General features: G+C 40.0%; 1 protein-coding gene across 1 annotated transcript; it reads right to left on the reverse strand.

Moving 5' to 3' along the window:
• Positions 1 to 22029: 22029 nt before the first annotated feature.
• On the reverse strand, positions 22030 to 22950 carry LOC134934062 (olfactory receptor 11L1-like). Its single transcript, XM_063929575.1, has one exon. The coding sequence runs from the start codon at positions 22948 to 22950 to the stop codon at positions 22030 to 22032; it is 921 nt and encodes a 306-aa protein (XP_063785645.1).
• Positions 22951 to 23880: the final 930 nt, after the last annotated feature.

Below are 23880 nucleotides of genomic sequence, written 5' to 3' on the forward strand. Positions count from 1 at the left end.
ACGTACAGTGGCAAGTTTAATCTTTCTATGTATAATGGAGAGAGATAAACGCTCCTACCTAAGTTCCTGGATGCCAAATCACTGTGTGTATAGTTGATTCAGATGCAAATGAACGTGATAAAACAATTGTGTATGCAGACGCAACTAATGTGTGAAAGGAATAATGTAGCTCATTGACTTTACAGTATGTACAGTGCACTAAATGAGCGTCCGAGTCACATAACGTAATAAACAAACACCAATGGGAATAATAATAATAATAATAATAATAATAATAATAATTTTATTTATATAGCGCTCTTTCTCCAACAGGACTCAAGGTGCTTAACAGATACATAGCATAATATAGTACAGAAAATAATGAAGAACATTTTCATAAAATACAGAAGCATGAAGATACCAAAAGGGACACTATGGAAATGCTTGAGTAAACAGGATAGTCTTGAGTCTACTTTTGAAGGATTCTATAGTTGGGGCCTCTCGCACTGTGTGGGGAAGTGAGTTCCATAGAGTCGGAGCCGCATGACTAAAAGCTCGACCCCCAGATGAATTATGGTAGATTCTAGGTACTGCTAAAAGTCCTTCATCTACAGATCGCAGTAATCGAGTGGGGCAGTATGGGGTCAGAAGCTGTTTTAGGTACCTTGGGCCCTGTTCATGTAATGCTTTGAAACTCAGTAAGCCAATCTTGAAGATGATTCGCCATCTTACAGGCAGCCAGTGAAGGGAGTAGAGGATGGGTGTTATGTGGCTAGAACAGGGCTGGTTGGTTAACAGCCTGGCAGCTGTGTTTTGCACCAGCTGTAAGCATTGCAATTCTTTTGCTGGGATACCAAGGTAGAGGGCATTACAGTAGTCCAATCGAGATGACACAAATGCATGTATGACCTTTGGCATATCATCTGAGGGAATTAAGTGCTTGATGCTGGCTATGTTCCTCAGGTGAAAGAATGAGGATTTGATTGTGGCTGATATCTGATGTTTAAGTGTCAAGCCACCATCCAGGACAAAGCCAAGATTCCGCACACGATCACTGGTTTGTAATTCTGAATCCATGAGAGTAAGTCCAGTTGGTTGGCTATGCTGCAGTCTTGTCCTTTGATGTTGCGGTCATATCATAAGGACCTCTGTTTTATCCGGGTTCAGTTGCAGCCAACTGGCGCTCATCCACTCCGGTATCTCAGCTAGACAGCCATTTAGGGTTGCTATTGGGTTATCAGTGCCCGGAGCATAGGACAAGTACAGTTGTGTATCATCTGCATAGCAGTGGTAGACCAGGCCATGGCGCCTGATTATTTCACCCAATGGGAGCATGTATACTGCAAAAAGCATGGGGGATAGTATAGAACCTTGTGGGACACCACATGGCAATGGCACTGGTGGTGATGAGTATAATCCAGATGATACTCTCTGTGACCTGCCTGTGAGAAATGATTTGAACCAGCTTAGGACTGTGCCATCCAGACCACAGAAATGTATCAGTCGCTCAATCAGAAGCCCAGGGTCCACGGTATCAAATGCTGCCGAGAGATCCAGAAGGATTAATATTGAACAGTCACCTCTGTCTCTTGCCATCAGAAAATCATTTAACAAACACACCAGGGCTGTTTCAGTGCTATGTCTTCTCCTGATTCCTGATTGAAATGGATCATAAATATCATGAGTTGTCAGGCGGGTTTCCAGTTGATTTGCAACCACTTTCTCAATAACCTTTCCTAGGAAAGGAAGGTTTGATACCGGTCTGTAGTTGGTCATGCAGTCGGGATCTAAATTTGGTTTTTTAAGAAGCGGTCTAACAATTGCTTCCTTTTGGGGTCCAGGAAAAATGCCTGTCTGCAAAGAGCATTGAACAATTTTTGCAAAGACAGGACCAATTATATCCATACAACCTATTAGAAGCTTGGTTGAGGCTGGGTCCAGATCACAGGTGGTGGGACGCAAAATCCGGGCAATTTCAGCAGTGTCCTTTACATCTACTGGGTCAAAGCTGGTCCATAAAGGCAGGTAGCTTATATTGGCAGGCTTTGTAGTTTGGCACTCATTTGGCACTGTGGAGATTCCAGCCCAGATGGAGGATATTTTATCTGCAAAGAACTTTGCAAACTCGTTGCATCTTGCCTGGGAGAGGGTCTCATCAGTCTGCAGGCATGCTGGCTTGCAAAGCATCTCCACTGTGCGGAAAAGTTGAGCTGGCCTCTTGTTTGCTGCTGTGATCTCATTTGACAGGAACTGTGATTTCTTACGAGTGACTGTCGATTGATATTCTTCGTTATGCTTTGTTAGTTTTATTTTGTCATCCACTAGGTTAGTCTTCCTCCATCGTCTTTCCAGTCTACGCCCCCTTTTCTTGAGATCACTAACACTGTTATCGAACCATGGATCTTGACGGTGTGGTTTACGAGGTCTTCTACGCACAGGGGTGATAATATCAATTGCAGCCAAAAACATCCCTATTATAATAATGGACTAGGGAACAGGGATCTTCAAAGGCACCCAGTATAGCAGAGAGATCCAGATTTGCTGCAAGAGCCTGGGGAGTCATACCCCTCCTTGGACGATACCTGGTCAATTCTACAGGCAGAGATCTTATTTGAGGGGTTGCAACTGAGAACCAAAGGTAGTAGTGGTCTGACCAGATGACTGGGTTTATTTTTAGGTCAGTGACTTCTAATTCAATCTGAAAGACAAGATCGAGAGTGTGACCACTTTTATGTGTGGCAGAGGGAATGACCTGTGTGCACAGGAGGTCTTGGCCAAGGCGTGAGAGCTCATCATCCACCCATGCATTGAAATCCCCGAGGATGAGCCATCTTTGATGTTCCAGAACCAGGCCAGCAACGATGTCTGCAATTTCTTGTAGAAATATCTTTCCATCTCCAGGTGGCCGGTAAATGAGCAGTACTCTGAAACCTAATCCTGTCGAACTCCGGGCAGCAATGCACTCGAATGAGCGAGTAATTTCAATAGGGAGGACCCTAAGTTTAAGTTCTTTTTTGAAGCAGATAGCCACCCCACCACCCCTGCGGTCCAGTCTTGGGTTGTGGATGACAGAGTAGTTTGTTGGTACTGCAGCCTCCAATATAGGTGCTGCATTTTCATCTAGCCAGGTCTCTGTAATACAGGCTAGATCTGCAGATTTAATAAGGTCCGCAATTGTTGCAGTCTTGTTTCTTATAGATCTGGCATTACAAAGGACTGACCTGATTGGGCATACCAGAGGGCCTTCAGTTTTCTTTATGCTAAGTGCAGGAGCTCTGGGTATGGGGGTCACAAAGCGGGAGTTGGAATGAATCGCTCTTTGCAGTACTTTTACACATGAACTTGTGAATCTTCCATGCAGTGTTGTGGGCTAGCGATGAAGGCCCCCGCCTGCCATGCTGAGAGTCCTGGGTTCGATTCCCAAAGTGCCAATGTTTTTTTTTGTGTGTTCCCATGACCTTCATCTTATTTTTATGTTTTTCTGTGTAATCCATTGTAAAACATTCAATGGAAGGGTGCACAGAGATTTCACACAAATCGGGGTAAATCTGCAAGAGCGACTCATTCGCTATCTACACAGCGGTAATGAGCACCTGTAGACATACCAGTAAATATAAATTAGTGTATTCTGATGCAAATTACTGTTCGAGCAACACAGTACTGTAGATTGTCGGCATTAGAGAATCTGTGTTGTGAGAATCTGTATTGTACTTAATGAGAAGGGATCACTGCTTCTGTACCATTTACACATCTACAGTATCAATGCGACTGCAGTTCTCTATGTGATTTTCATACACAGTATACTGTTGCACATTTCTTGTAACCTGGCCTGTGTACTGCATGAACTGTGCAGGCTCCCAGGGGGGAAGGGCGATGGGGGTAGGGAGAGGCAGTGGAAAATACAGTAGTTTTGAAATACTGTATGAGCGTCCGAGTCCCCCAATGCCTAAACCAACACGAATGACTATATCCCTGAGGAAGCCCTATCATGAAGAGGAATGCGCATAGGTGGACAGTGTGTCACATCCTAAATGCATATATAATGAAATAATAAATCTCTAATTATATTAATGTATTTTGATAAATCCTGTGTGCACTGTTGTATCTCTGCGGTCTTTATTAAGATAGCGGCAGACACAGTCTCCTGAGATTGCAGGAGTCCATAGAAGATCCGATCATAACGGCCGAGCTAGCTGGGGCACCCGCAATACAGAATAGAAAGGAAACACAGGGAATTTTTTTAACACTTTTAACTCTTTTAATACTGTACACAATGAAGCCCTGCACGGAATGATGGGGGTAGGGGAGGTAGCTGGAAAGGGGATGGGGGTAGGGGGAGGCTTTGGAAAATACTGTGTTTTCCAATATGAGCATCCGATTCCTCTAACAGCATAAATGGGAGGGGGAAGGGTGAGGGGGGAGGGGTGGATTAACCAGCAGAGGTCAGAGAGCTGTTGAAAATATTAATTGTCTGTCGGGACCCAAAAAAAAGAAACCAATAAATTAATAAATAAAAGTAGTGTGGACAGATACAAATGAACATGTTAAAACAATGGTCCATTGTCGTTCGGTTTATTTGAGCTATTCAATTAAATTCAATTAAAATAGGCTTAAAGCTTAATGTCTCCGGTTCTGATGGTCCAATCGGCTAGAATTAGGTTGGTTTGGAAGGGGAGATAATTAGCTACCGGAGAATACCAACCCCAAGTTTCTTTGACCCCCAAAATGCTCATGGCAAGCGTCAGAACCAAAGGTGGGTCTGAATTAACGGACCCATTATAGTCTATGGGAAAATGGGTCCACTTTGAGTACTGATATCTCTGGTTCTGGGTGTCCCAGAGACTCAACTCTGGTACCATACAAAGGAGGAGACTCTTGCATTTCTGGGCAAACTAACCACTAGTTTATGTGATACCACATAGGGAAGTGGCAAGCAACCATGTGTCGGGTTCCCTCCAGTTGTTTGCCCAGTTTGCACGGGATGCAGGGTTTTTTGGCTAGATAGGAAATACTGTACAGAGATGCTAAGCACGGTAATTTGGCATCCAGGAACTTAGGGAGGAGCTTTTTTCTCTCTTCATTACACTTAGAAAGATTACAATGGAGAGAGATAAAAGCTCCTTCCTAAGTTTCTGAATGCCAAATCACCGTCCTTAGTATCTCTGTACAGTATGTTCTACTAGTGCACTAATTAGCACAAACAACTTGTAACATACAGTGGCAAGTTTAATCTTTCTATTTATAACGGAGAGAGATTAAAGCTCCTCCCTAAATTCCTATATGCCAAATCACTGTACTTAGTATCTCTGTACAGTATGTTCTATTAGGGTACTAATTAGCTGTTCGTGCCATTGGTCACCATCTGTGTGTACACTATGCAGTACAGGACTGTACAGTATATTAACTTCACAGTCATCGCTGACCATTTGCCAGAGCTTGTACTGTAGATCAATCCATCCATTGCTATTCAAACTAAAGTACTGGATTAGTGGAGCATTAGCCACCCAGTGCTGGAGATGTGTATTGCATGCTGAGTATCTAGTCGCGCCTCAACGTGCCTGTCCGTGATTAAACTCAGCAACCTAAGATATCGCTTAGGCATTACTAAACCTCTGTCTAGGAGCAGAAAAAGTCAAGATAACAGAGGACCCATCTGTATGCTTGTCATATAATCTGTAATTTTTGATGTAGTAATACGTGAAATAATTAGGCATATTTCAATATATTCTTAAATTCAGGTTTACATACTTTCTATTCCAGGTTAAAAACATATTTATTAAATAAAAAAATAAAAAAATATGCAGTGATTCGTCCTATCATTACAGTATATAGTAAAAATGTTCATAGCTTCTTAATGCTTTTTTGTACTGTACACTAAGTGGCAGAAAAATTGAGTCACTTACTGGGATATTTAAAAGATAATAAATGAATGCAGTCATGATCAGTCCTAAAAACTTAAATTGTTTTAGATAAGAGTATTTAGGTTCTCACTGATGTGTGGTACCGATATCTGTTTTAAGTCACTTGGTTTTATTTGCCCCTTCTTAGATGCCTGGTGACAAAAAGGTCCAATTTATCCTTTTGATTATTTGCCAAACCAAAGAACCTACAATATTTTTAAACAAAATTCTTATAGAATAAATATATTTTTTTATAAGAAACATAGAAATGCAAAGCATACTTTGCATAATATAAGTTTTTGAAGACCTGTGAAACAAGCAAAATACAATTTGTTATTGGTATAATAATTTCATCCCAGAATATAAAAATCATGCTGCTAGATTAATTTGATCTCACAATACAATGAGGCTTTGTGTGCCTGTGGTAGAGAATACAGATTTTTAATTCCATTGGACAGTGACTGCTGGGAATAACTAAATTTATAAACTGTAGAAGCCTGCATAATGGCACTCATTCCGAGTTGTTCGCTCTGTAATGTTCTTCGCATCGCAGCGATTTTCCGCTAATTGCGCATGCGCAATGTTCGCACTGCGACTGCGCCAAGTTAATTTGCTAAGAAGTTTGGTATTTTACTCACGGCATTACGAGCTTTTTTCTTCGTTCTGGTGATCGTTGTGTGATTGACAGGAAGTGGGTGTTTCTGGGCGGAAACTGGCCGTTTTATGGGTGTGTGTGAAAAAACGCTGCCGTTTCTGGGAAAAACGCGGGAGTGGCTGGAGAAACGGGGGAGTGTCTGGGCGAACGCTGGGTGTGTTTGTGACGTCAAACCAGGAACGACAAGCACTGAACTGATCGCAGTGGCAGAGTAAGTCTCGAGCTACTCAGAAACTGCACAGAAAAATCTTTTCGCAATATTGTGAATCTTTCGTTCGCAATTTTGCTAAGCTAAGATTCACTCCCAGTAGGCGGCGGCTTAGCGTGTGCAAAGCTGCTAAAAGCAGCTTGCGAGCGAACAACTCGGAATGAGGGCCAATATGTGCACACTATACAAATAACTGTTTTTTTTTACATTCAGGCAATACCATAAACATTGGAAGGATGATCAGATTGCTTAGAGTTTTAAAATAAACAATGTTGTTATTAATATGTGCTATTTTTGTGTGCAATTTCTAACATCATCGGGCGATAAATGATATTGGGGGTAATTCTGAGTTGATCGTAGCAGGAACTTTGTTAGCAGTTGGGCAAAACCATGTGCACTGCAGGGGAGGCAGATATAACATGTGCAGAGCGAGTTAGATTTGGGTAGGTTATTTTGTTTCTGTGCAGGGTTAAATACTGGCTGCTTTATTTTTACACTGCAATTTAGATTGCAGATTGAACACACCACACCCAAATCTAATTCTCTCTACACATGTTATATCTGCCTCCCCTGCAGTGCACATGGGGGGTAATTCTGAGTTGATCGCAGCAGGAATTCTTTTAGCAGTTGGGCAAAACCATGTGCACTGCAGGGGAGGAAGATATAACATGTGCAGAGAGAGTTAGATTTGGGTGTGGTGTGTTCAATCTGCAATATAAATTGCAGTGTAAAAATAAAGCAGCTAGTATTTACCCTGCAAAGAAACAAAATAACCCACCCAAATCTAACTCTCTCTGCACATGTTATATCTTCCTCCCCTGCAGTGCACATGGTTTTGCCCAACTGCTAACAAAGTTCCTGCTGCGATCAACTTAGAATTACCCCCATAGTGTGTCAACCAATGATTGATTGTACAGTGTACACTGTTCAAAAACAGCAGGTGGCAAGATGGTCATACAAAATTTTAGCAAATTTTATATGCTGTTTTTGTAGAAAAGGAGAACTATGACTATTTCTCCTTTTAATGCTTCTCAAAAGTATCAGTCAATGGTGTCTATAGTTCTTTATCACATTACCCTTTTCTGATGTCTCGGTAAGTAAATTAGGGATGAGTGGGTTTGGTTCCTTGAGAACTGAACCTTTCCCATCTTGGGTATCCAAGTCCAGATCGAGTCAGGCGCGGTTTTTCGCCCCTTAATCAAATCCGAAAATGAGGCAAAACGTCATCATCCCACTGTCGGATCTCGCAGGATTTAGATTCTATATATAGTACTGGTGATTGGTGCCATCTTCACTCCGGACTTGGAGAGTGCACAGTAAGGATGTTTTCCTTCTGTGCTGTGTGCTAATAGGGAAGGCGCAAGCAAGGAGAGTACAAAGGGTCCAGGAGAGAGCAAAAGGGGGCAGGAGAGAGCAGAGGGGGGCAGGAGAGAGCAGAGGGGGCGGGAGAGAGCAGAGGATTTGTTTTGCAGGAGAGTTGAGTTAGGTCTGCTGTCACTGTGTTAGGACTCTGCATAGAAGCATACATAGTGACAAATACATAGTTTTTAAGGTTAAAATAAGACAAATTGTCCATCAAGTTTAAACTGGTAGTCTTAAAAATATTACAGTAGGGGAGCACTAATTTTAATTTTGGTGAATGTTTAACCATTATGTTAATTCCTCTTATTTATTTTATTATTTTATTTTATTGGTGTAGTGCCCTCTTTATCCCTCTATAACACCCTATCCTTATCCATTTGGAATTTATCTAGCCCATTCTTAAAAGTAATGACCAAGTCCGCCATTACTACTGTTTCAGGCAGGGAATTGCAAGTATGTACTGTCATAACTGTGAAGAAACCTTTCTGTCTCTGTGTGCGAAATCTCTTCTCCTCTAATCTAAGCGGGTGTCCACATGTCCTTTGTGGTGATCTTACCAAAAACAAATCCCCCGTTAGCTCTGTGTATTGACCCCTTATATATTTGTAAATGTTAATCATGTTGCCTTTTAATTTTTTTTTCCAGTGTAAACATGCCTTGCCTATCAAGCCTTTCCTCATATTCTAGCATCTCCATCCCCTTAATCAATTTGGTTGCCCATCTTTGAACCTTATCTAGTTCCAGGATATCCTTTTTGTAGTATGGTTTCCATAATTGTGTACAGTATTCGAGATGTGGCCTCACTAGTGATTTTCATAATGTGAGTATAACACTCTCATCCCTTACGTCAATTCCCTGCTTTATGCATGCTAATACATTGTTTGTCTTTTTTGCTACATTCCTACTTTGGATACTACTGCTAAGTTTGTTATCTATGTGATCACCTAAATCTTTTTCCAATACAGAATTCCCTAGTTTCTCCCTATTTAGTATGTAGGAGTATTTCAGTTCTTGCTACCAAAGTGCATTACCTTACATTTGTCTGTTTTGAACCACATTCTCCATTTAGCTGCCCATGTTCCAATCTAAATAAGTAGTTCTGTGGAGACTTAGCATCCCCCTCCGAATTTAAAACCTCATACAGTTTGGTGTTGTCTGCAAAAATTGACACTGTACTCTCTATACCTACTTCTAGATAGTTTATGAAAATATTAAACAATAGTGGTCCAAGTACAGATCCTTGTGGCACACACTTACTTCAGTCCAATTCGAAAATGTTCCATTTTCAACCACTCGCTGCTCCCTTTCATCCAACCAATTTTTAACCCAAATGCATATTGTGCTCAGTAGCCCATGTTCTCTTAATTTACATATAAGTCTCAAAAGTCTAAAAAGATTACATTTCACCTCTTTACCCTGATCTTGGTTCACACTAACCATTTCATGAAAGCCTATTAAGTTAGTTTGACATGATCTATCCTTCACAAATCGTGTTGGTTTCTATTAATAACCTTTTTGGTTTCGAGGAACTCCTGTATTCTATCCTATAAAATACCTTCCAGTACTTTCCCCACTATAGATAAAGACTTACTGGTCTATGATTACCTGGCTCAGATTTACTTCCCTTTATAAATATCTGCACTACCTCTGCTATATACCAGTCTTTGGGGACCATGCCTGATGTAAGTGAGTCATTGAAAATCAAGTATAGGGGTCTTGCTAATTCAGAGTGCAGCTCCATGAGGACCCTTGGGTGAATTCTTTCAGGACCAGGTGACTTATTAATCTTAAATTTCTTTTTAAACGGTCACTAACTACTTCCTCAATTAAATAAGCATTAAGCAGTGGTACATTATCATTCCTGAGGTTATGCCTCAATCCCTCCATCTGATCCTCTCTTGTGAATACTGATGAGAAAAACTTGTTTATGTTTTACTCAATGTCTTCTTTGATTAGGACGCCCAAATTGCCTTTTAAAGGGCCTATATTCTCTATCTTTAATCTTTTGCTGTTGATGTATTTAAAAAACTTTTTGGGGTCTGATTTACTTTCCTTTGCTATAAGCTTTTGATTCTATTTTATACACTCTGATTTCTTTTTTGCATATTTTGTTACAATCCTTATAGTACTGGAATGTCTCCGCCTTCCTGTATAATTTATACTTTTTGAACGCTCACCTCTTTTTGGCCATTAATTCCTTAATCTATTTATTAAGCCACATTGGTTTGGAATAAATACTCCTTCTTTTGCTGCCCATTGGAATGAACTTATGAGTATAACTAGAGAGCAAAATTTTTAATACATCCCTTTTCTCCGTAGTATTCTTGCCTTTAAACAAAATCAATGTCACTTAAAGCTTCATCATGTTGATAAAGCTAACTATTTATCTTATAACATTCACTATAAATGGGTAAGAGACTCAGTACGCAATTGGCGTGTGGGGTACCGTAAGGGTACGCACTTAGCGTAGCATACGCTCGGCCGTGATCGAGACGCACATGCGACACGCTCGCTCACAGCTTAATCACTGTTTCAAGCATGCTATAGGCGGCCGACTACCGTAATGCTACGCTACCAGCGTAGCGGACGCTCGAGTCCACGAGGAGAACACGAGCGGCGCAGACGCTCACGGGATGACAATCAGTAAACCATGAATTTAACACACAGAAAGGATACTCTTATACTGTAAACCTTGTACTGAAATACTGTAGCGATGTAACGCTGCTTAACCTTGTTAATGCTAAAGCTGCTTGAGCATTTGAGACGCTCCTATTACCCACTGCAATATAATAAACACACGATACCTTGCTAAAGTTCCAACACCTTTACTAACAAGCTTTTAGTTATATCGAAAAGGGGAAACAGTTTACAAGTCATACACTACAAGCTAACATATCATTCTAACAGAATATCTAGACAGAAATATACAATAGCGTCACAATCCTATACGATAACAGAGAGAGAGAGAGAGAGTATGGCCAATACAAACAGAGAACAAGTTGGTTACAGATAATTACTTACACACACTGGGGAATGATCGCTGCGCAGCTCTGGTACCAGCTCCGAGTTAGTCAAGATGAAAACCGTTTGTGGAGAGTGAGTGAGCTGCCCAGGCTGGCTGATCTTATATACACTGCGTACAGTACACTACAAAGGGACCTATAATCTCATTGTTCATTGGACACAGGAATGTCTCCTCGCATCATAGCAAAAGGTCATAGGTTAGTTTGAACAGGTGGGCTGTGACTATATCAAACTGCTCAGGTGGGAGGGAATCTGAAGATTCCCGCCGCATGGGTAATGAATCGCAAATATAGTAAATGTCCAGAAAATACTAATGGCCATAACTATACGCAGGAGCGATTAATCTTTACCTAACCAGCACCGGATTGTTTCTAATAAAATGTTCTTTAGTTAGGTACCAGACACAGCTGCTCAAACCCTGTCTGACCCTTCGTACCATGCAAAGAGGAATTCCTCTGTCCAGCGACCCTTTGCATTAAACAAACTTACAGTCATTATTAAGGGGAACATTATCTATAAAACATACTATTTGGTTTTATTATTTAACGATTGAGTCGCCCGCTAGACGCACACGAACTCTACCATAAATGCACATACCACGCGCTCGAGCGCATGGCCGAGGAGGCGCCATCACGCAGCTGCGAGTATCCGTACGCACGGGAGAGAATGTGCACGTGCAGCAGGCACGCGCATGAGGTGAATATATGGCAACGTGTAGCATGATATTTTTTCGTCTTTGACAATGTCAAAGTTGGCTTTGCTAAAGTTTAAAGCAGAGGTTCTCAAACTCGGTCCTCGGGGGCACACACAGTGCATGTTTTGCAGGTAACCCAGCAGGTGCACAGGTGTATTAATTACTCACTGACACATTTTAAAAGGTCCACAGGTGGAGCTAATTATTTCACTTGCGATTCTGTGAGGAGACCTGCAAAACATGCACTGTGAGTGCCCCCGAGGACCGAGTTTGAGAACCTCTGGTTTAAAGTCTTAGTTTGGCCTATATAGAGCTGCTTTTGAAAACTGATATTGAATGTGACCATATTGTAGTCGCTGTTTTCCATTGGCTCCCGTACTATAATATTTGAAATCAAATCCCCATTTTTTGTTACTACTAGATCTAAGATTTCATTGTACCTAGTTGGTTCCTCGATTAGTTGAAGTAAGTAGTGATCATTTCATGTGTTTAAAAATATAATACCCTTAGCAGTATCCCATGAATCATTTGTCCAGTTAATCTCTGGATAGTTAAAATCTCCCAACACAATTACCTCTCCTTATTCTGCTGCTTTTTGTATTTGCTTCAGTAACAATTCCTCATCAGACACATCTATACCAAGCAGTCCCATCGTGAATGTCTTCCTTTATATCAGGTTTTAGAAAAGGCTTTACATAAAGACATACCAATCCATCTCTTTTTTTTAATCTATCTCTACTGAACAGCATATAAACCTCTAGATTAACTGTCCAATCATGAGATTCGTCCCACCAAGTTTCAGTAATACCTATAATATCATACTGTTTGTTTGCTGCAAGGACTTCTAGTTCCCCCTTTTTCCCTGTAAGGCTTCTAGCATTTACCTACATACAATTAAGATAAGTGTTACCTCTACTGCTAGGAACTTTATTTTCTACGTGCATTATCGGTGATCCGTGTTTATCATTAAATTGTGTTTTGGCTGTACCCTTGTAAATACCCTTGCTGTCTGCTCTTTACCTCCTCCCTTCTCCGCCCCATGTAGCTCACTATCTCCATCCTTAGTATTCTCACTGCTTGACCCATAGTTTCTAGCTAAACCTTCCCCCCAGGCGCCTAGTTTAAAATCTCCTCCAACCTTCTAATCATCCTTCCCCCCAGCACTGCTGCCCCTCCTCATTCAGGTGCACTCCATCACAACAAAAAAGATGGCGCCTGACTGAGAAGTCCGCCCAGTGTTTCAGGAACACAAACCCCTTTTTCCTACACCGGTATCTAAGCCACACATTAACCTCCCTAATCTCCCTCTACCTCCATGTGCTAGCGTGTGGCACAGGTAATATTTCAGAGAATATTACCCTAGATGTCCTTGCCTTTAGTTTCTGGCCTACGTCCCTATAGTAATTATTAAGGACTTCCACCTAACTCTAACTTTGTTGTTGGTGCCAATGTGAACCAAGACTGCTGGGTCGTTCCCAGCCCCTCCCAACAATCTTTCTACCTGGTCCTTAAAGTGTCGTACCCGAGCACCTAGGAGACAACAGACTATTCGATGATCATGGTCCCGGTAGCAGATTGTCCTGTCAGTCTTCCTGATAATAGAATCCCCTACCACCACAATATGACTAGGTACCTCAATTCCTTTTTTCCCATCTGTACCAGATGGACCGTTCCTCATGTTGCTTGAGATAACAGTCTCCTCCAGCTCCCTTATTTCTTCAATGCCATCCACAGAATCTTCGTCCAATCGAGCAAATTTCTTGGGGTTTGGCAGTTTAGAGATGTGCTGACTCCCCCTCTTTTTCTTCTTCCTTCTAACTGTCACCCAGCTGGCTACGTGATTTTCTCATCTACAAGTGTCCCGCCTTGCAACTATTCCACCATTCTATCTAAGCTTTGCTCGAGATTGTGAATGTCCCTCAGTCATTTAACGGATTGCTCTAGATCAGTTACAGTACCTGGGCTTTCAGGGCAACAGTTGACACACACCTCACGAAGATGTATTCACAGGTGCGCATACATCTTACACAACATGCATTAAGTAAGATTCTCAATCATGATTCTCAATCATGGCCCCAATGTAGTTAAGCTTATACTTATCTTCCCTTGTGCAGCCCCTGATAGTTTTTTTTATGCAGCAGCAGTCCCCAGCCCCATGCAGCAGGCTCCTCTAGTAGCAGCAGCAATTTCAGCAGTCATTGGCCCCCTCCGTCATGCTCCTCTAATGGCTGCAGCAGCAATCACTGACCCCCTTAAGAAGCTTCTTCTGGCAGCAACAGTAGCAGTAGGCTCTGATCCCCCTCAGGCAGGCTGTGATGGTAGCAGCTCTTGGCCCGGCCACAGCAGCATCACCAGGCAGCTCCTGATACACACACACAAAAATGCAGCCTCATCACAAACATAAACACAGAGCAGAAGCGGCAGCTCTTACACTTGCTGCGCATTCTGCTCTGCTCAGCCTCCACTCCAGTCTCCTCTCCCACTCTGCTTAGCACTGACTTTGGCCCCCTCTCTGGCACCCACTCCGAGCAGCACCAGAAACCTCTCCGGCCCCCCTCACCGGCACCAATCGCACATGTGCACACGTTTACCACTTCCAGTTCTGGGTCACAGAGTCAGCATCACTCCTCAGAGAGCCATCATTCATCCTCACTCCTCCTGTATTGCTACTATGCCTTTAGCTGTATATGTATAGGACCAGGTGTTCTCTGTCTATAAGTGGCTGTGTACTGCCGTATATATAAAAATACGGCAGTACACAGCCATGAACTGCATCACTCTGGTGCATCACTCTGACTATTAGTGCTACGGCTGCCATACACTACTGCTGTATATATCTGTGTGTAATTTAAAGCAAAAAAAATATTTTTATTGGTGTGTCACTCTGACTACTAATACAGCGGCTACCACACACTACATATATATATTATCTGTGTGTGATCCAGAGCAAACTATATTTCTATTGCACGTCACAACTACCATTGCTGCCATACACTACTGCTTTATAAATCTGTATGGGACCCAAAGCAAAAAATATATTTATTTTGTTCATCTCTGATTACTGGTGCTATATCTGCTGCACACTACTACTATATATCTGTGTGTGATCCAAAGCAAAAAATAAATTTATATTGGTGCGTCACTCGGTGTCGACTAGTACTGCATCTGCCATAGACTACTGCTATAAATCTGTGGGTGATCCAAAGCCAAAAATATATTTCTATTATGTATTTAAAGGGGTGCCCTGTCTGTTGTATCTGAGAAGGGTGATCTATCCATCCATTTAGGGGCTCCGCTCCAGTGTAAAATTAGAATAATATAAGCAAAAAACAAAAAGCCTAAAATTATAGTTATTAAAAATATTTTTTTTTTGTTTGTGCTGTAACCCAGTGTATTATACCATTTTTATTTTATTTTCACAAGTACTGTGACACTGCCAGTCAGACCACAGTATAATATTTTTAACTCATAAACACATTCTGCAATGTTGTCAGTGTAGTCAACAGCAGTGTGTAATTATGATATATATTTCTGATTCATTTGTGTGACACTGTAATCACCAGTGTGTGATATAAAAATACTTCTACATATTGTTTACTCATTTGTGTGACACTGTAACTACAGTGTTTTATATCACACTGTAACTACAGTGTGATATAAAAAATAATATATATTTTGATTAAAAATAATATTTTGTGCTGTGTCATCCCAGTATACATCCAGGGATGCAGCTGCTCTGTCCATATAGGGTTTTCTGTCAGTCCACCTAAAATAATAAACAACTTTTTTTTATATTTTGTGCTATATCCTAACAGAATACATCAAGGTCTGCTCCATCCATTTCAGGTGTGGTGTTTGTAGCTCATATTCTTATTATAACTTATAGTCCAATTTTCTTCTTATCACCACATTGTAATTAATTCAAATTAATATTATTAATGATTATAATAAATTAGATGAATTTTCATTAAATTAATATAAATAAACTTTCCACACTCATGTAGTGAATTTTCTGCATATTGAAGATATATTTGAGAAAACAAAGAATTTGATACAAAATAAATTAAATTAAATAAATTAAATTAAAATAAATTGAAATTAAAATCGATTAAATAAATTAAATATAAAATATTGTTTTATTATTATTCTTTGCCTTAATCATCTTTTAATGAATAGAAATCTTGAGCCTTGCCTAATGCATCATTTTTAAATACATTCTTTTTTTAAATATTTTGTCCTGCCAGCATATACATCCAAGGGCTGTTGCTGCTCCATCCAGCTACCTCGGTGCAACCTTTTGGCCTAAACTGGATAAAAACAATATTGTAAGCTGGAAAGTGTTCCGAATAGTCTGTAAATTAGTGGAAATGAATGTTATTAAGGCTAATAATACTGTTGGAACAAAAAGACCCCCATATTCTGTTATTTTAGCTGTTTTGGTTATTTAAAAAAAATACAGATCCAAAACCAATACTGACACCAAAACCCGCAAGGGTGGTTTTGGGAAAAAAAATTACAGATCCAAAACATGAAGGAGATAGATACAAAACCTGAAAATTGGCCCGGTGTACACCCGTAAAGTAATTAGAGAGAAGTCAATTAAATGGTTGCAAACTCCTAATAGCATACTTTTATTTAACAAATATGTAAAGTAGACATTTTTAAATATCTTCCTTGAGATAGGTCATGGAAAAATTAATTTTCTTGAATATTAAAAACAGGAGGATTTAAAGGATACTATATTTTTTGATGTGTATTATGTAATGTTGCTGATTTATATATTTATTTAATTTACAAATTCGTATTCCTGGATGAAAGATTTCTAATGTGTGTTGGTAAATCCTCAAAAGAGTGATAAGGTAAATATTGGACAATTTGAATTGGACAAAACAAGAGGTCCTAATTTTTTAGATACATTTTATGGGGTACCCAGAAATTAAGTTTCAGGTATTCATTTGTATACAGCATGGCACCTAAATTGAAAATTAAATTTTATGAAAGTAAATTGGTTTAAAAATTCAGACAGGCAATGTGAAAAAATGGTCACAATCCACAGTTGCTAAGGTATTAGTCAATATACAGTGGTATAACTTTACAGCATCCTTTATTTTAATTAAGAATATAGAGGTTAATAAGGTTACTAAACCACTTGCTAGGCATGGTCACATCAGATGTGACCATGCCTGCAAGTGCTCTGTATGACCTGGTCACACAGGATGCGATCAGTCAGAGGTGTTGGCAGCGGCAGGAAAGAGAAACTTCCCTCCGCTGCTGCTGTCAGAGAGACCAGAAGGTCCCTCTGCCTCCCTTCACTCTCCCCTACTGATTGCCATGCTGCTGATCACTACTAATCGGTCAGCAAGGCAGGACCCCCTCCCCCTCCAGTGGCTGCAGACAATGGCAGCTGCTGGGGAGTGTAAATAAACCCTCCCAATCCATCCCCAGACTCCCCCTGTATACCTGGAGGCTGTCCCAGCTTTCAAAATGAAAGCCGCAATGGTTGCTATGTTCCCGATGTTCCGATGGTCTCAATGTTCCTGATAGATGTTTCATCTTCTTCACCTAATTTACTCATAAAAAAACCAACAGTTTTTGGCGAAATAAATAGTCAGTTAAGTGATTAATTTTGTAAAATTTACTGCTGGCAAGCTAATTAAATCTTTAAAAAAAATAACAATTCTAGAAATTAATTGGGGAAAAGTCTTCTTGAATTTTTTTACAGAAGAGGTTACACATATGTTAAATTATTTTTACACTTAAGTTCAAAAAATGTGAACAATGTCTTCAATTGCAGAGGGATGTGAAACATCTTGGCTTTAAATTTAGAGAAATTGATTTGAATCCTGAAAGTATGCTACAGACAGAAATCAATGTATAGGTGTGCATACATGGTGAGATATATTCTTGCAATTTTTACTATATAATCAAAATCGCAAGGAACGTTAGTGCAAATTTCAAGGTGTTAGCCACCTTGTGATACTGATTTGATCCCAATGTGCACTCCCGTGGGGTCGATATCACAAAGTTATATAAACTCTGCAGGCAAGTCAATTTTGACTATCTAATACTAAAGTATAGTAAAAAATGGCACTTAGTCAAATTCGTACATAGCCAATATTGCTTAGTCCATATCGCATAGTGAAAATCAAAGATAGCCAAAATCTCACCATGTGTATGTACCTTATGTGAGATTTGGGAGTAAATGTACAAGTAGTCATTTTTGGAATTTTAGAATGGTTGTGACATAATTACAGTGGTAATATGATCCTATGGTGGTATAGGAAGGATTGATGGGACAAAGAGTGTGGGGTATCTGCAAAATTCCCATTTCCAGCACTATCTTTTGCTAGCCAGGGCTTGTGGCACTATAGCAGGGGACATGTGGTGTGGAGTCTGCCTGTGACAGTGGTAACTTACTCATGAGTCTTAATACAGCTGTGATGAATTGAGGCGATGTCATGCTGTTGCTTTGGATTATTGTTAGGTGAAGTACATGCAATTAATGACACTAAAAAACAGCAGCACAGTGTTTCATATTCAGGGACATCTCCCATCCACATCCTGCTTTTGAATAATGAGTCATGAAGAGATTGGAGAGAAATGCTGTTTGTGTACATCTAGAAGGCTCTGTTTTGGTCAATTTTGTATTGTTTTACATTGATGTTAAGCATTAAAAGTTTGTATATTGCACTGCAGATTCACAGTTACAATGCATTTGTTAATGGACTGTGACTATGACTTGTATTTGTGTTACTACATTAGGAATTAAAAAGCCAGTTAGCCATGTTATTCAGTATTGTCATGCAGTGCAAATCAAGTAGATGAAAAGTTCACAGTGATCTGATCACAGATTAGAAGAAACAAAAATAGTCTAAAATAGGTTCTGTCTAGAGATGTTTGGGTATAGATTTACTCAGTTCTTAACGCCAAAATTAAAGTTAGGATTTATCCACATTTTTCTCATTGGCTATTCAAAAAACTTGACAAACTGGTGTATATGCAAATTAATGCTACATATGGCATATTTTGTAAAAAGACACCTACTGTTGGTTTCTCAGATCATCTGTCTGCATATTAGCTACACTGTGGGACACACTATGCACTTGAAGCTAGTGACCTGACCAATACAATGGCTGCTGCTGTGGCTGTAGGTTTATCTACCCTTGTAACTAATATGGCCATGGGGGAAGTAACTAAAGACTTCTCCATGACGTAGGAGACGGCAGCCAGACTATAGCATCTGTGACCCCATCTTCAAGTCACAGAGAGCAGGGCTAATATAGCAAGTCCTCTTATCTGCTGCAATGAAACAGGCTGAGTCTACATTATGTCCAGAGATTCCATTGTGGCCTCCTGTGACAACTACTGTATATAAGTCTTACATTGGCACACAACCAGTGCAGGGAAAGAACATAGGTATACTGTAGGGCAAAAAACTGATCAAAGAAGTGGAAAAAGAAGTGAGAAAATACAATAGAGTCAACAAAGAAAATAACATAAAAAATAAAGTGCAAGAATTAAAAAAGAATTGAAGAAAATGAAAAAAAGAAAATAAAACTTACAGATTTGGGGAAGGAAAAGAAGGACCAGCATTAATAAAGAAGGGAAAATAAATAATAAAAAACAATACATATGAGAAAGAACAAGGATACAATTTAAGAAGTGGATGCAGAAACGGCAGCTGCTGCATCCCTTGGTGTTCACTCAGCTGACACTTTATACAAATGCTACTACAAAGCCCTTAACTGGTTTATGTTCATGTGTAGGAATGTGTAAGGACTGAGACACCCACTACGAGCATCTGAAGATGCACCACTGAAACATGCACCCGCCCTATGGTAGAAAAAGACTTTTCATCTGAGTATGGCTTCTAAAATGAGCATCTGTGTACGTAAACACTTTAGCAACACAGACATGACACTCCCATAATACAAACCATCTCCCAGCATCTATTTAGACACCTCCTCATCACTGACTTCCAAAATATTTCTGATACCACGTGTCTCATTCACAACAGCACCTTAACTGATTATTTTTCCCCAAAATTTGTACAAATTATTATTTATGTGTGAATTAGGTGAAAAACATCTATTTAAACTTATCCAAAATGGGTTTTAATTTTTTTTTTTTATAATTGTAAAACATATTTTTCAAACATTGGAACATTGGATTATCATTATGGGAACATTTGTAATAATCTTACCATCATGACTTTCAGATTTTCCAGCTGTATACCCCACGTACAACTGAGGGGGGAATTAGGGGAGGGGTGATTTATATTTCCCCAGTGGCTGCTAATGTCTGCAGCTGCCAGGTAGAGGGTCCTGCTGCGCTGACTGATCAGTAGTGATCGGCAGCACTGCAGACACCATGGGAGTGTGCAAGGAAGCAAAGGGACCAGAAAGTCCCTCTGAGATTGTCAGCCATGGGAATTTTCTCTTCCTAAAGCTGCACACACTGGGGTAAATTTACTAAGATGGGAGTTCTATTTAAGATGGGATGTTGCCCATAGCTACCAATCAGATTCTACTTCTTATTTATCTAGCACCTTCTAGAAGATAATACCTGGAATCTGATTGGTTGCTATGGGCAACATCCCATCTCAAATAGAACTCCCATTTTAGTAAATTTACCCCACTGTATCTGACTTGTTGCATAGTTTGTGACCAGATCAGATAATGCACTTGCTGGTATGGTTGCATACAGTGGCGAATTTAAGGGTCATGCCACCCATAGGCACAAAATTATTTCCCTTCCGAAATCATGCTAGTGCCACAGAAGACAGAAGCAGAAAAGGGATGGGGGTACTGTAAATATGAGAGTGGCGGTGGGTTGAATGCCTTTACTAGTGTGTGTGTGTGTGTGTGTGTGTGTGTGTGTGTGTGTGTGTATATATATATATATATATATACACACATACAATTACATTACTAAAAAAAGAAGCAAATTCATAGAAATTCTGTTGTGTAAGATGTGGGGATCCATGCAGTAAGTAATGGACATAACACACAGAGCCCAGAAGACCCGACAGGAGGTAATGTAGATGTGCTTGGAGAACCTGGAGCACTGGACGGCGGTGGGGGGAGCGGGCTGCCTGCTGCTGGTTGCTGACTGCTGCCCATAGGAGCTGTTGGTTTTGTCTCTGCTGCAACCCGTCCAGGTTCTCAAAAGAGCTTAGCAGCCTCTCTGCCATCCTGTCCAGCTGCGGCCCTAAAAGGTGGTGCAGTGTTGCCCCCAGCTGGATGGGCCACTAGGCACATGGCTCAAATACCTAGTGGGAAATCCACCAGTGGTTGCACACAATGCGACCATGCCAGGCAAGTAGTTAACATGTGCCGTGAGAGTTTTTAGAGAATTCTGCCATCACACAGAACAAATAATTGCTCAACTGAGTGAACATCATCATTAGTTGCGGGTCTGAATCAATTCCAGACACAGCTTTACGGATTCCTGAAAAAAGAGGAAGTGACTGAAACCTACAGTTCTGTATCTCTCCCAAATATAAGCTCATTAGAACCTCCCTGTTTTATGCTTTAGAAGAAAAAGACTAATGTTACCTGAAAAAGCAAAAAAAATGGACCCTATCATTTGAGTGGTTACTGCATAATGAAATCAGTAACATTGAGGTTGTAATGTGACAAGTACAAACAGTGAAGAATAGTTGTAGCACAGCAGAAACCCCTCATCTGTGAAAGGGTTAATATCTTATTTTCAGGAGATTTATCCTTGGGATTTTGACTATATAGTCAAAATTGCAAGGAAAGTTAGTGCAAATCACACTGTGTTAGGCAGCTTGCCATACCAATGCGATACCAATGCGCAATCATGCGGGGTCGGTATCGCAAGGCTAGATAAACTGCAGGCAAGTCAATATTGACTATAGTCAAAATTGAAGGTATAGATAGTCAAAATCAGTGCTTCTGGGCTCTGGTGGAATTCAGGTGGAATCTCAAAGTCAGAATCGAAGATAGTCAAAATCTTGCCATGTGTATGCTCCTTAAGACCTCTACTTACTGTATGTATATTATGTGTCTCCTCTGCAATATATGTCACATGATGACATCTATCCACATGTAAAACAAATTTATAAACAAGCAAATACATTGAAATTATAACTACATACTTTACTATGTTTAAAAAAAGGAAAAAATTGATCACATAGTTATATTATCATTATATCTTGAATATGAGTTGTTATTAAACACAATTAATTGTAATTCAATTTCCATTTTAAAAAAGCTCTCTTGAAGTCTTTATTCCGCAGGCTGTAGATGAATGGATTAAGCAAAGGTATCACCACAGTGTACAGTAATGACAATATCTTATTGGTATCCAATAAGTGTTCTTTGTTTGGAATCACATATACAGAAAAGAGAATCCCAAAAAAAATACACACAACAGTCAAGTGGGAGCTGCAGGTGGAGAAGGCTTTTTGCCTCCCGCTGATGGAGCGGATGTTTAGGATGGTAGTGATGATGAACACATAAGAAACAATAATCATTATGAATGGGAATGTGATAATAATTATGCCAATTAGAGCTGCTTGAATTAGAATCAGTGAAGTATCTGAGCAAGAAAGTTTTAGAATAGGAGGGAAATCACAGAAGAAATGGTCAACAAGACTTGGTCCACAAAAGTCTAACTTGTATATACGTATAATATGTAATCCCACAAGCAATACACTTAATGACCATGATAGAATGGCAGATTTTCCACAAAATGCTTTGCTGATTAAGGAGTTATAGCGCAGTGGGTTACAGATAGCCAGATATCGGTCATAAGACATCACCATGAGGATAAAACATTCTGATGACTCTGATATACCAAACACATAAAACTGTGATATACAGGCATCAAGAGACATGGTGCCACCATTATGTAGGACAATGTGAAGCAAATAAGGGAGAATGTTTGTGGCCATTAGAATGTCCAGTACAGACACCTGTGTGATGAAGAAATACATTGGAGAATGGAGAGTTTTGCTCATTGAAACTAAAGCAATGATAATAACATTACCGCATATGGTGAAACAGTAAATAATGAGTAGAAGCAAGAACAATATAATATTATAGCTGTGAAGATTTGGAAATCCCAGAAGAAAGACATAAGACACATTGTTCTCATGCATTATGAGCAAGACCTGAAAGATAAACATACTGTACTGTAAGATGCCACAACCAGTGATAACTCTACATTCATACTGTATTTACCTTTATTTGGTCATTTTTATATGGGATATGGGGAAGTTCAATCCATGTACAGTATCTCTGTCCAAGAGTGCGGTGTTCTTTGTCTTTCTTATATAAAATGTTACAGTATCCCATCAATTAAGAAATTGCTTGTATGGCACCAACAAATGCTAGGAAATTATTTGACAATTTTTACCTACATATAAATCATTTAATAAGTATATAATAAGATAAAAGCTTTTCCATTACCACATTTTTAATTGTGTGTGTGTGTGTGTGTGTGTGTGTGTGTGTGTGTGTGTTTTTTTCACACACAAATTGTTTTCTTACACTGGATGTCGAGTTGTGTCTTATGCATTTATTAGGAATGTTTGCTAAAATCCTTTATCCAATGAGTTTTTCTCAAACAAATTACTGTAGTTTGTTGAATGGCATGGCTGTAAGTATAATGCAATCTAAGACTAAGCCAGGCAATTATGCTTCCTATCATAGTTGCAACTTGCATGTACAGCACACATAATTGTGGCATCTTGAGAGAGAAACATTTAAAACTATGTGCCGGATGTTAAAAAGTCTGAGTTGGCTGGAGGAGCGGGTTCCAGGCCAAACTCAGGGGGTCATTCAGATCTGATTGCTGTGTTTTTGCACAGTGGGTGATCAGGTCATAACTGCGCATGTGTATGCATCGCAATGCACACGCACATTGGACAACAACAACGGGCATCGCCCGTTGCAAGGTGCCACCCACAAACGGCCTCTTCCTGTTAATCACCTTGCCAAGGCCTGTGCGAACTGATTTTTTACACCATCCTGTTGCTGACTGGCGATACCCGTGGTTGCTGTCCAACGCGCGTGTGTATTGCGATGCA

This window comes from Pseudophryne corroboree, chromosome 6, assembly GCF_028390025.1.
Source record: "Pseudophryne corroboree isolate aPseCor3 chromosome 6, aPseCor3.hap2, whole genome shotgun sequence".
NCBI classification, from domain to species: Eukaryota; Metazoa; Chordata; class Amphibia; order Anura; family Myobatrachidae; genus Pseudophryne; species Pseudophryne corroboree.